The following is a 14,063-nucleotide window of genomic DNA, read 5'->3' on the forward strand; positions in this document are numbered from 1 at the left end:
CCTTTTCCGAGTGGTGCTGCCTTCCACTCATGCAGTGAGGGGTGGGAGGGTGGAAGATGCTGATCCCATCCTCCTGCTTTGAGCCTCTGTGCTCATCAGCACACAGGGACATTCACCCTGCCTGAGGTTTAATGGCCTCTGCCTCATGTGGTTCCACTCAGAGGCGGCACCTCAAAGTCTGTGAAAGTGAAGCACTGGGCCTCCCCTTCCCCAGCCTGGGAGGGCAGGGGTGGGATGGTCTTCACAAGGGGGGCATCTACCAGGAAGCTAGCTGGCTCCCTGGGGGCCCTGACCAGCAACTCTGGTCACACCCTGGTACTTAGGGTCAGCCGAGAGCAAGCGGGAGGGGGCTCTTCTTGTCCTGACACAGGCTCCTCAGCATTCTACCACTGAGGACTGGGTGGGATGGAACTTGCCTTGGGCAGGAGTGAGTCTGGGTGTGTGGCAGGAAGGCCTTTCAGATATTTGGAGGGAGAAAAAGGCCAAAAGTCAGGCCTCACTTTTTTTTTTTTAATTGCAGAAGGCTGCTGGGTATGTTGTATTTGAAAAAGACATTGTGTACTTCAAATCAAGGGACACCAGGCTGGAGGAAGCCCACAGACACCCAGCTGCCAAGTGCCAAGACCACAGCCGGATTCCTTGCTTGGGTTTGGGCCAGGTCATGGTCAGCCATGGCGCATGCAGCTCCCATAGCACCAGCAGGGCAGACTGGGAGTGGGGTGGTCCCAACCTCATGCCCACTGCCCCAACTTCATGCCCACTGCAGCCCCCACAGGTGCCTGCTGCTCCCAGTCCAAGAGCTGGCTCCTCTCATGACGCACTGTCGGCTTGGGGCGTCGGCTGCCCATCTCCCTTCTGCCCCCATTGGCCTTGGCAAGCACGGTGCTTCCATCTCTGGATGACTCGGCGGCCTGTGACCCGACAGGTGGCATCCAGCGATCAGCACTGAGCATGTGGAAGAGCTGTGAGCTGGCCAGGATGAAGCGCTTCTCTTTGGCATCTGGTGCCCAAACGAGAGCTTCTGGCTGGGTCCTGGAGGGCAGCAGTAGACCAGGAAGGCCAGCACCTGCTCTCCCTGTGCCCCAGGGGCCCGGAGCAGTGCCATCAGGCCCCATCCTGGCCGAGATCCAGCTGTTAAGGCCACTAACCATGTGACTCTGGCCTGCTATGGCCTGTGTGTACTCAGGTGCGGTGCTGGCCCTATGTGCGCCCACCCCGTAGGGCCCTCTGCTCAGAGAACTAGGCTGCTCCACCACTGTGCTCAGCAAACTGAACTTTTTTTATTAAGTGCCAAGGTCCAGGCGGGCGCTGCCCCCTGCAGCCCCTCTGCCAAGGCATGTGCGTGGTTTCCCCGGCCCCTTCAGGGCAGCAGCAGTCGGGCGCTCACTTTACGTGCTCGGCTGCGTGGGAGGAGCAGTAATACTTTTTGTGGGCGATGAAGGTGGACAGGCTGCTGAACCTGATGTTGCACAGGCGGCAGTACCTGTGGTTGCCGTTGGGCACGGGGGCCGGCGATCCCTGGCTGGGGGTCTGCACGCCCTTGTCCGAATGCGAGGGAGGTGCCGGCACCGCCTCCGGGGACGCGGCTAGGGGTGGGCCGGGCCGGGGGCTGCTGGCAGGCGGCTCCTGCAGGTCCTGGCCGTTGAGGCCATCGCGGGGAGCAGCGGGCGAGGGCGTCCGGGCCTCCGCGCTGGGGCCGACTAGGGGCTTGCCCAGCAACAGCCCGTGCGCCAAGCGGAAGTGCTCGATGAGGTCCCCGCGCACCACACCGTTCGGGGGGCAGTAGGGGCAAACGACGGCAGGCGGGTCCTCGGGGGCCGCACGCAGGCGGCGCGGGGCGGCGGGGCACGAGAACTTTTTGTGCGCCAGGTAGGCCTCGAGGCTGTGGAAGCTCACGCGGCAAGCGGTGCACTCGTGGTAATCGGCCAGGGCCGCCAGGCCAGGCAGAGGGCCGGGGACGGCTGCAGCAGCCTGGCGTCGCGGCTTCTTACTTAGGTCGATAGGGCCCTCGGCTGCGTCCAGGCCGCTTCCGCCTCCACTACCGCTTCCGGGCCGCGGCGACGCGGGAGGTGTGGGGGCGGGTCCGGGTGGCGTAGGGGCGGGGCCTGGCGCGGAGGGAGGGGCAGATCCGACCAGGGGCGGGGCGGGCCCGGCCGCGTGCAACTCGTAGAGCTTGCGGCGCCTGCGCGTGCGCACTGGCTGCGCCGAGGGCGCGGGTGTCCCGGCTGGTGCTGGGCGACGCGGCGGTGGGTCGTGGCGCGAGGCGCAGTAGTAACGCTTGTGCACCGTGTAAGTCTCGTGGCGGCTGAAGCGGATGTTGCAGGCCTCGCACAGCGTCCGGCGGGGGTCGTCATCCTCGTCCGCCCCGCTGCCCGGGCTAGGGCTGCCTTCGCTGCCTCGGCCGCTCGCGTCAGCCTCGGCCTCGGGCGTGGCCGCGCTCCCCGCCTCGTCCTCGCGTGCCCCGGGACCCGGCGACGAGCGCGGCGCCTCGGCCTCGGCGGATGGCGGGGCAGGGGGCACGCGAGGCAGGGCGGGGGCCGCCTTGGGCCGGCGGGCTGGGGGCGCGTCGTCGGGCGGCCGGCGGCCAGAGCAGTAGAGGCGCTTGTGCACGTAGAAGTTGTTCACGTTGTTGAAGGTGATGTCGCACTCGAAGCACGTGGCGCCTTTGGGGGCCCCCGCGAAGAGGCCGGCAGGCGCGCCCACCCCCGCACCCGCCTGCAGCCGGCTGTGCACCAGCTCGGACATCTTGGCCAGGATCTCAGAGGCCGGTGGCGCCGCTGGCAGGTGCGGCAGGAACAGTGCGCTGGGACCTGGACTGGAGCCAGGCGTGGGGCTGGACAGCTCTGCTTTCACCCGCGCGGGGCCAGGGCTAGGTGGTGACGGCGTTCGTGAAGGGGCGAGGGGCCCTGGCTCTGCCTCGGGCTCCTCCGCTGCCTCCACCTTGATGCTCCTGGGGGTCGCTGGGGGCTCGCCGCCGCCCCCGTTCTGGGGACCCGCTCTAGCCTCTCCATTGGTGGCCTCGGCCAGGGCCTTCCTGTCCACTCCTGGCGAGGGGGCGGGCGCCAGGCCTAGGTCGGCAGAGGCCAGGGGGCCGTGCAGTGCCGTGTGCTGCTGGAAGGTGGCCAGACTGTCTGTGGGGAGAGCCCAGGGGCCACCTGTCAGGGCTGGAGCAGGACCTGCCTGGGCCAGACCTGAAGCGGGGAGGGTGAGAAGGGAGAACGGGGCCGGGCAGACGTGGTACAGAACCAAGTCTGAAACTGCCACCCCTCTTCCCAGTTCCCAGGGCTCACCTGTGGAGAGCTTGGCAGTGGGGTGGCCCGTCCCTGGTGAGTAGACCTCGGCCTTAGAGCCTGGCTGGCAGACCATGTGGTTGGTCACCAGGTGGCTGTAGAGGATGTCCCTTGTGGTGGAGATGAAGCCGCAGCTGTGGCAGACTCCTGCGAAGGGGCCATGGAGTCAGGGCCCTAGGCGCCGGGCCCCACCGACCTCGCCCACGGCCTCCATCCCCACCCTGCTTACCGGTCAGCGTGTCTGTGTGCACCTTGAGGTGCCGCTCACAGTTGGCCTTGGTGGTGAAGGCGGACAGGCAGATGAGACACACGAAGGGGCGCTCTCCTGGAACACAGGCCTGGTGAGGGAGCCTCACTGGCCAAAGACCCCTAAGCTCTGCCTCCCAGGACCCTGGGGCCCGTGGGAGGCAGCAGGGAGTGGTAAGAGAACCACCCAGGCACACACGTGGCTGGCATGCAACCCCAGGACAGGCACGGTGAGCCTGGGTGGGAGGACACAGCGTTGGGGGGGTGCTCACCACTATGGCTACGCATGTGGATCTCCAGGGAACTGGCGCTCGGGCAGCTTTTGCGGCACTGGGGGAAGGGGCAGACCCGCTCATTGGGGTAGGTCTCCTTGGGCTTCTCTTCCGGGGCGGCCACGGCAGGGGAGCCAGCACCCTGGCGGCTGGCACAGTAGTAGAGGAGATGGGCTTGCAGGTTCCGCTCGCTACGGTACCAGATGCCACAGTCTTTGCAGGGAAAGACGTCTTCTGAGGGGACGAGAAGGCAGGGGAGAGTTGGGCCCAGCCTGAGGGGGTGCCCTGGCAGCAGTGTGGCCACCTCCCACCCAGGGCAGGCATGGCCCTCTGCAACATGAGGGCTGTGCCGTGGGGTCCTCCAGCTCGGGGGAGTGAGGCCTGTGACTTGGGCTGTGCCTTCTCAGGTGTCCCTTGATGACACCGTGTCCCCTTTCTGTGGCACTCCAGGATGCCATGGGGACACGTGGATGGGGTCCTCCAGGATGGCCCCCGCACTGCTTTCCAACAGTGAGCCCCGTGAGGAGATGCTGGGGTCTCGTGGGTGCCCATGGAAGAAGTGTGGTCGGTGGGGACAGGACATGGGGGACGGCCTGGAGCTGGGTGCCCGTGGAGGAAGAGGAGACAGATGGGTGGGCATCCAGGTGCACGTGGAGGGCAGGAGCTGTGGGGGACGAAGAGCGTCCGAGTCAAATACACCCCCCATCTGATGGCTCCATGTGTTACTGGTCAGACTTTGCTGACTTGCCACACTTACCCGCCTGGGCTGCCTCTGCGTTTCCAGTTTATGGGAGTGTGGCCTGTGGGGGTGGACCTGCCAACTGGTGAGGATTTCTCTGATGGGCGCTTCAGCAGCCCTCAGGTTCTCAGAGATCCTTAAGGAATGTCCTGTTGTTTCTGCCCTGCTCTGTGGCTGAACCCAGGGAGGGGGAGGCTTTGTTCTGTGTCCTGACCTTGATGTGGGGTGGAGGAGGCTGGGACCCCTTCCTGGGGTTTTAACTTCTGTAGGTTAGGATGTGTTCCTCACCTCGCTGGTTGGCAGTTACAGAGGGGTGGCTGCCTCCCTACCGCCCGCAGGTGCTGCCAAGTTTCCACCTTCTGCCTCCTTTAAACCAGCAGTCCCCAACCTGTTTGGCACCAGGGGCCAGCTTCATAGAAGGCAATTTTTCCACAGATGGGGGTGGAGTGGGGATGGTTTGGGGATGATTCAAATGCATCACATTTATTGTGCACTTCATTTCTGCTGTTACATTAGCTCCATCTCACATCATCAGATGTTAGATCCCAGAGGCTGGGGAGCCCTGCTCTCAGGAATGTAGTACCTGTCTGTGGGGTGAGGTCATCCTTTCATGCGCAGTATCTGCAGTTTCTCTGGCCCCAACCTTCCCACTGTGTTACCACTGGTTTTCAAGTTCCCTTTTATTTGGGGGCCTCAGAGCAGCTCTGTTCTCTTACCAGCGGAGGCCTGGAGCTGGGATCCAGATCTCTGGGGCTGGTGGTGGGCTTTTGCTATCTGCAAGCTCAGTGCTGGGGGGTGGGGGGCTGGCTGTGGTATGGGGAGGGGTGGGAATCATGGAGCCCCAGGTGAGCCCTAGCCCTGAAACAGCGAGGATGGTCACGGCCCCACTGACCAAGGGTGACCCGAGTCCTGGGTGGACACAGCCCTGTGACCTGCACAGATGCCTTGAGATGGGCATCACCTCCACTCCTCTCACAGTGAGAAAATGGAGGCTCCAAGCGCTAGTCTAAGGAATTAAACTGGGTCTGATTGACTGTGGAGCTCAGGATCTGAGGACCTTTCTAGACCACCAGCTGGAGACCCACTTGAGGCTGGGTTGGGGTTGGTGTAAACTCGATAGCAAGCCCACCATGGCCTCACAGATGAAACATCAAACTCAAGGGGAGGGAAACGGAGGCCCAGAGAGGCTGCCTCTGGGCTGGCTCTAGAGGAAGTCCTCCAGCACTGGGGCTCCTGGCAGGCCCCCCTCCAACACAGAGGGGAGACAGGCCCTGCTGGGCAACGGATGCCATTTCCTGCCCTGGTGCAGTGGCCATCCTGGCCCCTTAGAGACCTTTCCATTCAGCCTCCCTCTTTCCTGAAACTTCGGTGTTTAGATGAGACCCCTCTGTGCTCACCACCGCCCTTAGCCCCCTGCAGGACCCATTCTCCCTGGGGCAATGCCTGGACCTGTCCAGTACAGTCCCTCCATGCGGGCTCTGGGCACGGGGCTCCTGCCTGCGCTTGTCCCCCTCCCCTCTGGCGACACCCACCTCACTTGGCTGCAGCTGTTTGGGTCATGGTGTCTGTTCCAGTGTCCGCAGATGCTGTCTGTCCCTGGGGCCTCATGCTGCCCAGAGCTCCCCACTCTGGCCACACCCTGAGTCCCAGCACAGGTCCACTTAGTGCCCAGCAGGCGCCTCGGGTCAGGCTGCTGGGTGGGCCCTCCTCCCTGCCTGTGATGGACGAACAGTGCACGGCCACGCCGCAGCCCTGGCCTCGTGCCGCTGCCTCCTCCCCCAGCAGGCCTTCGGGCTCCAGCGCCTCTCCAGCCTCTGCCTTGGTGTCTCCACCCACTTCAGGTCATCATCATGTTTGACCTGCTTAAGAAGAAGGCCACTTTTCTCCATCTAACAGCCATGCGATTTTAGAACTAAATTGGATCCCTGACTTAACAACTGCATACACACTGCTGCCTGAAAGCCCTCTGCTGAGGTCATTTCTCAGAAGGGACCCCAGCCCTCACGTGGGACCACTCTCGGAGTCTTGAGCTGTGGCCAAGGTGACGGTCTTGCTGGGCCGCCTGTCCGCACAGCTGCCCTCCCTGGTCTGGGGTCTCCCGAGCACCCTGACTGAGGCAGCCCCAGCCAGTGCCCACGTCACTGTTTTTCCCCCATCGTGAACGTGTCCATGGCCACCTGCCTCTGCCCTGGGGGTGGTGGTGGTTCCCTCAACACAGGCAGGCCCCCCCACTGCTTGGTTTGGTGTGGACATCAAACAAGGATTTGAGGAATAAGCAAGTCCAGACCCTCTGCTGGTTGTGGGGACCCTCTGCTTCAGCTGTTCTCACTGGCGGTTTTGTCCTGGGGACACAACTGCGTCCCTCACAACTGGGAGGCAGGGGGCAGGGCCAGCACATAGTGGGTTCAGGCAGGGCCCCTAGGGTGGGCGCATCAGAGACCCCACCCCAGCCCCACAAGGCTGGCTGAGGAGGAGCTGCAGAACCTGTGTGTCCCAGACATGCTAGGTGAAAAGCCCCCTCATCCATGGGCTGCATCCTGGGGCTTTCCCCGGAACCCCATAGCCAGGCCTCCAGGCCTCCTCTAGTCAGCTAACAGACCAGGTGACTGGTCCCTGCAGATCTTAAGCTGGGCACCCCTTGCAGTCTAGAGGGGGTGAGTGGCAGTGGGTTACTCACTGTTGACGACCGCGGTTGCAAGGATGGACGCCATGCCGGCCTGCTGGGGCAGGAGCTGGATGTCGGGGTGGGAGGGGGCTGGGCTCTCGGGCTCCACCGGCTCCTTCTTCACAGGGTGGCTGGGGTTGCTGGGGGGCTTGGCCACCAGGAGCACTTTCAGCTGTCCACCTGCAGGCACCGGCCTGGTGAGCCTGCACCAGAGGGCTTCATCTGCAGGGGAGGGCAGCTGTGACGCGGCAGCCGGCAGCTCCAGGCCACGACGGCCATGCCTCTGCAAAGACTACCCATCCACCCCAGTCTTATCCTCCTGAGCGCCTCTGCACGACCCCATCTTAGGCACCTGGGTTCTGCAGCTGGGCACGGGGGCTGGAGAGAGGCCACACCAGGTGGGCAGCTGTGGCCAGCTAGTTTCCATGGTGCCCCCTGCCTCCTTGGGGCTCCTGAGTGGTCCCCCGGAGTTTGCCTGCTCTTTGGGCCTCCCTGCCCAAGCCTGTCTGAGTGGGAGGGCCCTTTTCCAGGAGAGGGGAGTCAAGCAGCCCGGAGGGCTGGGTAGCCAGCCACTCACCAAGCCCTGGAAAGGACTCACAGCTCAGCCAACATAGCTGTTTCCACAGCGGCCTGCAGGTGGCAGCCTCGGCTAACAGGACTCAGTCCAGCTCAGAGGCTGCTAGGAGCCTGCCTTCCCTAAGAGGGACGACCCCAGGCCACCTTATGAGACCCTCAGGGACCCTTGTCCTACCCAGGCAGATGTGCCCTGCTGACCAGGCCAGGTAGTGCTAACCAGGCCATGTCCCAGTCAGGTGTCCAGGCCCCTAGTTGGTCACCTGCTGCCAACCTGGGCCCTCCACTGCTCTCTGGGCCCTTAAGAGTACCCTCAAGCAGGGAGGAGGGGTTGGGGTCCTCTAGAGAGGGGTACACGGGGGCCATGTTAGCCAGGTCCATGGGTCAGCACAGGTCCCTGGGTGCTGATCTCAACCACCGCTTGGGCCCTCGTGTCCCGGGGACCCCACATGGGGAGGGGCTAGGGTGGGTGCTGGAGCAGCAGCCCAGCCTGGTCCCCTCTTGCCCCCAGGACACTTAATTCATTGTACTCAGGCGATGGTGAGGGGGACACCCCCAGAACATTCTACCAAAGTGGAGCCCCCTGTCAGGGAAGGAGGTGGGTTTCCTGTGGTCAGCAGGCACATGGCCCTTCTAGGTGTCCACGCTGTGGTGGATGGCCATTGCTCGGGTGTAGAACTTGTCATGAGTCTGTCCCCCCACCCACCCTGGGACCAGAGCCTCCATCTGTAAAGGAAGGTCCCCCGCCTTGACACCCAGATCGTCACATACTGGGAAGGCTGGTCTGGGCAGACCTGGGCAGGCAGGACGAGGATACCAGGGGTGCCGAGGACCCAGCCTGCCCCCCTCCCTTGAGGGCCACTCCTGGACGGCACTGGAGGGACATGGGGGCGAGTGCTTTCCTTCTCCTCACAAGACGGAGACCCCACATGGACCTGCTGGCCCCTACCAGACCCGGTAGCCCACCAGGCCTGGTTCCTCTGCTGCCCTGGTGGTCTCCCAGAGGTCCTGAGGGCAGTCCTGGCCTCATTGGGGGGCTGTTCCTCCATGCCCAGGCAGACGCCTGTCCAGCCTCAGACTAGCATTGATGGGGGCATGGCAGCAGTGGCCCAGGCAGGCTGCTTTGCCTTTAAGGGCCGCCCCAGGGAGAGCATGACCCCCTCCTCCGGAAGCCATGAGGGAAGCGCCAGGATACCAACCCTTCCGGTAGATCTCCGTGTTGGCCTCGGCCTCGGCCAGGGCCTGGGGCAGTGTCCTCAGCCAGCAGGCCTCGTCCTCCAGCAGCAGGGTCAGGGCTGGGCTCTGGGGGCAGGAAGAGGGGTCAGCAAGCACTCAGTCATGCTCCTGGACACAGCAGAAAGAGGTAGGCCGGGAGCATCTCAGGGGCCACGTGGGCAGAAGCTTGAGAGTCCATCCCACAGGTATCTCGTCCAGGCTGCGCCAAGCATCATGCTAGCAACAGGCACACCGCAGGGAGCCGGCGCCTTCCACGGGTCAGGTGTTGGGTTCACTGGGGAACTGAGGCCCAGAGAGGTCGAGCAGCTTGCCCAGGGTTGCACAGCCAGTGAGTGGCAGAGTAGAGGCATGCCCAGACCTCTGTTCGCTGCAGCCGCCCCCTCCCGAGTGGGCTGCTACCCCAGGCTCAGGCTCCTGGCGCACAGGCCCCTGGAGTGAGCAGGGGACTGGCCTGGAGGGGACTGGCCTGGAGGAGACGGCATCGTTTCTGTCCTCCCTCTCAGCCCCGGGGTGCGCCGGTGCACCTCTGTCCGGTCCATCCCAGGGCCGGCAGATGGCGGACACGCGAGGAAGTTCTGCCTGGGCCCAGCAGCCCCACGAGGACCCTGGGCAGCAAGACGTCCCCCTGCCTTGCTGGCTGAGCAGCCAGCCTCCTCGTGGCTCCCAGAGCATGGTCAGCCCCTCGCCCCCACCTTGCTGGCAGCACACTCCTTCCACCTCACAGATGAGGGAAGGGAAGGGGGCCAGCTCACTCCCTCAGCGGCCTGGCCTGAGAGTCTAGTCTTTGAGGCGCCTGGCAGGGAGAAGTGCAGTACAGAGCTCGCCCTGCCTGGCCCCAGGTGGTTAGAGTGACCACTGCCGCCCGTCAGGCTGCAGCCCCAGGGCTGGGTGGGTTCTGGACTGCTCCTTTCCAGTGGGGTGGCCAAGCTCAGTCCCTGGGTGCCATGTGCAAACTGTGTTGAGCTAACTGTAAGACTGTATTACCTGCTGCCCCCAGGACGGGGATGTTTGTGTACCCCGGGGCACACGTGGCAGTTGGCCAGGATGCTACGTGGTGGGATGGCTTGGGCAAGTAGCACTTGTGGGGCTCCTCTGACAGGTTGTGGGCACCACCATATCTGGTCCAAGCCCACGGCTTTACTGGGCTTTGCATGCAGGTACCACCCAGAGCTGGGTACTGGGGCGCAGTCCAGACTCCCTGACTGGGAGACTTGGGAGGGCACTGGCCCTCAACGCACAGCGGCCTCACCACACCCCTCTGCGCCTTGTCCTCATGCTGCGGTGGACTTGCGCAGCCCCGCCAGTGGACCGGCTGCACAGCTCAGTCGTGGAACAGTCGAGCGGAGAATAGTCAGCCAGTGGGTTATGGGAGTGGAGCTGGCCAGCACCATGCCCACCCTGCCTGGGCCTCAGCATCTCTGCAGACAGCGATGCCTGGAGCCCGCCTGCCCCCTTGACCGACCCTGTGCTGCTGCTTGCTCTCGGGGTGGGTCACGTCCCTCTCTGTGACTCGGTTTCCCCTGGGGCACCGGGCAGTCACCGTCGGTGTGGCGCTCCCCCCACTTTGGACTGCGCCTGCCTGGCAAGTGAAGAACAGGAGCACGGCCACCCTTGCTCCTCCATTCCCTCCTGCCGGCAGGACACAGCGGGCAGGGGCTGTGCCTCCGGGCCCAGGAGGCCACCAGGCTGTCAACCGCCAGACATCAACTGGAGGCGAGGGGCTCCACCAAGGAGCTGGCTTTTGAGGGACTGCCACAGAGCCGGGGGTCTCCCCGCTGGGAGGTTTCTGCCGCCCACAGCTGGGGACAGGCCGGGGCCAAAGTGGAGTGGGTGCAGCAGCACGTGGCCAGCAGCTCCCGCATCCTGGCTGGCCCGACCTAGGCCGGCAGCTCGCGGAGGCGGGGGCCTCTCCGCGTCTCTAATGAATATTAATGAGTGGAGGAGGGAGAAAAAAATTAATCTGCCTGATCCTCTGATGGGTGCTGTGGTAACGATATGAAATCTAATTATTCGTCCCAATATTTCTAAACCCTCAAACTGAGACTGACAGCCTCCCGGTCGGTTTAGTGCTTATCACTCCTGGGAGCGGCGTGTTCGCGGCATGATAAAAGCACAGCCCTGCTGACGCTGCAGAACCCTCGATTCTCCACGTCCGTCCACGCGGAGGGCAGGAGGCAGCGCCATGTTCCTGGGGGCTCTGTGCCTCCTGCCAGGAGCCGCCCCTTGCCTGGTGGCTGCCCTGGACTGGCTGGGTGCCCATGAGGGTGGGCGAGGGGCAGGGGACGTGGGGACCCCATGCCTGAATTCCAAGAGGGAGAGGGGCCAGGAGATCCAGGGTTAGGACCCTTCCCCCTCATTCCCTTGGCCCTTAATACTCTGGGGGAGCCTGGCCCCCACTTACATGGGGAAGGCTGAGCCCACCACCCCAGCCTCCCCTCCTGTGCTTGGACCCTAGGGGTGCAGGCACCAGTGCCCCGTCACAGTTCCAGGGAAGGGAGCACGCCTCCACCCACCCTGTCCCAGCAGCTGCAGCTTGCCCCCAACCCAGCCCTGGGCGGTAAGGACAGAGTTCAGTCTCTGACCCCCCTGATGTGAAGGGGCTGACACGGTTCGAGCTGCCCTATTCTATCTTTTCTTCTCCCCCTCTGCCCCCACCCTAATTCCAGGCAGTCCTGGGACAGAGCCCTTTTCTCTGGTGGTTGAAGGTCCTGTGGGCAGCAGGGTGTGAGCCTGGCCCTTCTGCCAAAACTATCAGAGACCGGCTACCTCCCCTCCCCGGGTGCCCCCAGGCTCACTGCTGGGTTTGGGTCTAGCTCGCTCTGGACAGGCTAGGTCCAGAGTGAGCAAGAAGCTTGGTACCCCACCCTGCCTTAGCTGTGGGGGTTGCTTGGTCCCTTCCTGACTAGGCCTCCCCACCCAGCCCCGGGATAGCGGGCGGCCCCTTTAAATTCTCTGGGTGCATCTGAGAACCCTCCTTGTTCCCCCAACAAAGAGGTCAGTGTCTGGGTTCTCTGCCCGCCGATAACCATCAGAAACCCTATCTCCACCGCATCCGCTGTGACAGCCATATCTCAGGCTGTTCCCAAACCTGCCTTGCGTCCGTGAAGCAGTGTCCAGGGGCGGTGGGGTCCTGGTTCAGGGAGCCAGACGGCCCATGGAAGGCCAGGGGCGCAGGCTGTGGTGGGCTCTGATCAGGCCTGCGCTCCTGTCTTGTTGGTCCGTCTCACTCACTGTTGCCAGAGGCATCCCCACCCTGGGGGCGGCTCAGGTGTGTCAGGCGAGAGAGGCACCAGGGACCCATCGTGTGCCTCGCCCGGGCTGGGCGTCCTCCCTTAGGGATCACTCCCTACGGCAGCCGCAGGAAGAGGGACCTCACCGGGAGGGGACTGGACCTCACCGGGAGGGCACTGGTCCGGTGCACTGCGGCACCCCACCCTCTGGCCAGGGCTCATCCTGCTGAAAGTTTGGCTCTGCCTGGCCATGACCACTGATGACAACCTTTGGCGGGGGGGGGGGGGGTGTCCCATGGGGAGAGCCGCTCAGAGGCTGTTGTTCCCGATGGCCCAGCCCCATCTGTGTGGAGCCAGCTGACCTCATGTCAGCCTCATGGGCAGGGGCTGCCTGCCCAGACTTGCTGCTCCTCCAGAGGGTCCCTCCTGCCTTTCACAGATGTCACGGTGGCCTTGCAGATAAAGTGGATGAGCTCTGGGAGGGCAGCTGGACAGATACATGGATGGGCCAGGTTAGTGCAGGTCTGCTTGTTCATTCATCCATCCACCATCCATTTACCCTTTCACATAGTTACATACCTACCTATCCATCCATTCACCTACTCATCCACCCATCTTCTACCTGCCCACAGATTCACTCACCTATCCATCCTTCACTTGTCCATCTATCTTCCATTTATCCATCCACTATCCACTCATCCATTCACCATCCACCTGCCCATCCATCCGGCACTCAACCTTCCATCTGACATCTACTTATACACGCATCCATCCATTTATCCATGCAGTGTCCACTCAACCTTCCATCCATCCTCGTCCATCTATTATCCTTCCTCTATTATCCATCCACCTTTTGCCCATACATCCAGCACTCAACCTTCTACCCAACATCTATCTGCCTGTACAAACATCCATCCATCCCTCTACCTATCCTCCACTCATCATCCTCTTACCCGTCTACATATCTGCCCACCACCCATCCTGAACATTTGTTCTGCATCTGAGTACACGTTTTACACTGCTGGCCTCCAACCCCTGGGTTTTCAGCAAAGGCCACAGTTGCATCCTGGGGTACCTTGAGGTCCCACAGTGAACCGACTCGACTCCTGGCAGGCTCTGTGCGCTGTGTCCTTTCCTCGGTCCCATCCCCAAGGCCCGGCATGTGCAAGGACGCCACCGTGCCTCCCCTCCACTCTGCAGGCAGCCTAGGCCCAGGGTGATGGTGGGAAAGTGCTGCCGAACTCCGGAGTTGCCCCTCTCCCACTTCGTCCTCCAAACAGCAAAGACAAGCTACATGGCGGGCGACTGGACGGTCTGGGGTGGGAGGTACGCGGGGGAGAGAGCTGGGCCCATCAACTGAACTCGATAAGGGGCCCGCTGGAACACTAGCGAAAATATTTAGACAATAAATGAAGTATCGGAGAGGCACGCGTATCTTTAAGAAATCAATCATCTTGTACGTGTGTCTGGACACTTGGCGCCAAGGCGGAGATAGCGCCTGCTGGGGAGATAAGGGTTAATCAAGGATTTAATTCTGCAAGAGATAAAGTCGCAGGCCGAGCGGGCAGCCCTTCCTCCCTGGGCTCCTCTGCGCGAGTCTCAGAGGAGCGCTCCCTGGACACTATCTCCCTGCCTGGAGAGGGTTTCCAGCCTCACGCCAAGTCTCCCCAGGCTGACCTGTGCCCTGGGCCCAAGGAGTACAAGAACCTCTAGAGGGGAGGCTGCCGGCGGGAGGTGAGGGTCGGGGGTGGGGGTGCAGTGGGGATCTTGGGGCTCCAGTCCCCCAGCCCCACCTTCAGGGGTCTCTGCTCT

General features: G+C 63.0%; 1 protein-coding gene across 1 annotated transcript in view; it reads right to left on the reverse strand.

The window, feature by feature from the left end:
* Nucleotides 1-1,260: 1,260 nt before the first annotated feature.
* Nucleotides 1,261-14,063, reverse strand: part of ZFPM1 (zinc finger protein, FOG family member 1) — a 61,488-nt gene continuing 48,685 nt past the window's right edge. The window contains exons 5-10 of the mRNA XM_070451414.1: nucleotides 8,985-9,087; nucleotides 7,225-7,434; nucleotides 3,809-4,042; nucleotides 3,520-3,615; nucleotides 3,291-3,437; nucleotides 1,261-3,131 (exon numbers count right to left, since the gene is read on the reverse strand). Of these exons, the coding sequence (XP_070307515.1) occupies nucleotides 1,384-3,131; nucleotides 3,291-3,437; nucleotides 3,520-3,615; nucleotides 3,809-4,042; nucleotides 7,225-7,434; nucleotides 8,985-9,087 (2,538 nt within the window). The 3' untranslated portion in view covers nucleotides 1,261-1,383. The remainder of the gene's footprint in view (nucleotides 3,132-3,290; nucleotides 3,438-3,519; nucleotides 3,616-3,808; nucleotides 4,043-7,224; nucleotides 7,435-8,984; nucleotides 9,088-14,063) is intronic.

Source organism: Odocoileus virginianus, chromosome 20, assembly GCF_023699985.2.
Source record: "Odocoileus virginianus isolate 20LAN1187 ecotype Illinois chromosome 20, Ovbor_1.2, whole genome shotgun sequence".
NCBI classification, from domain to species: domain Eukaryota; kingdom Metazoa; phylum Chordata; class Mammalia; order Artiodactyla; family Cervidae; genus Odocoileus; species Odocoileus virginianus.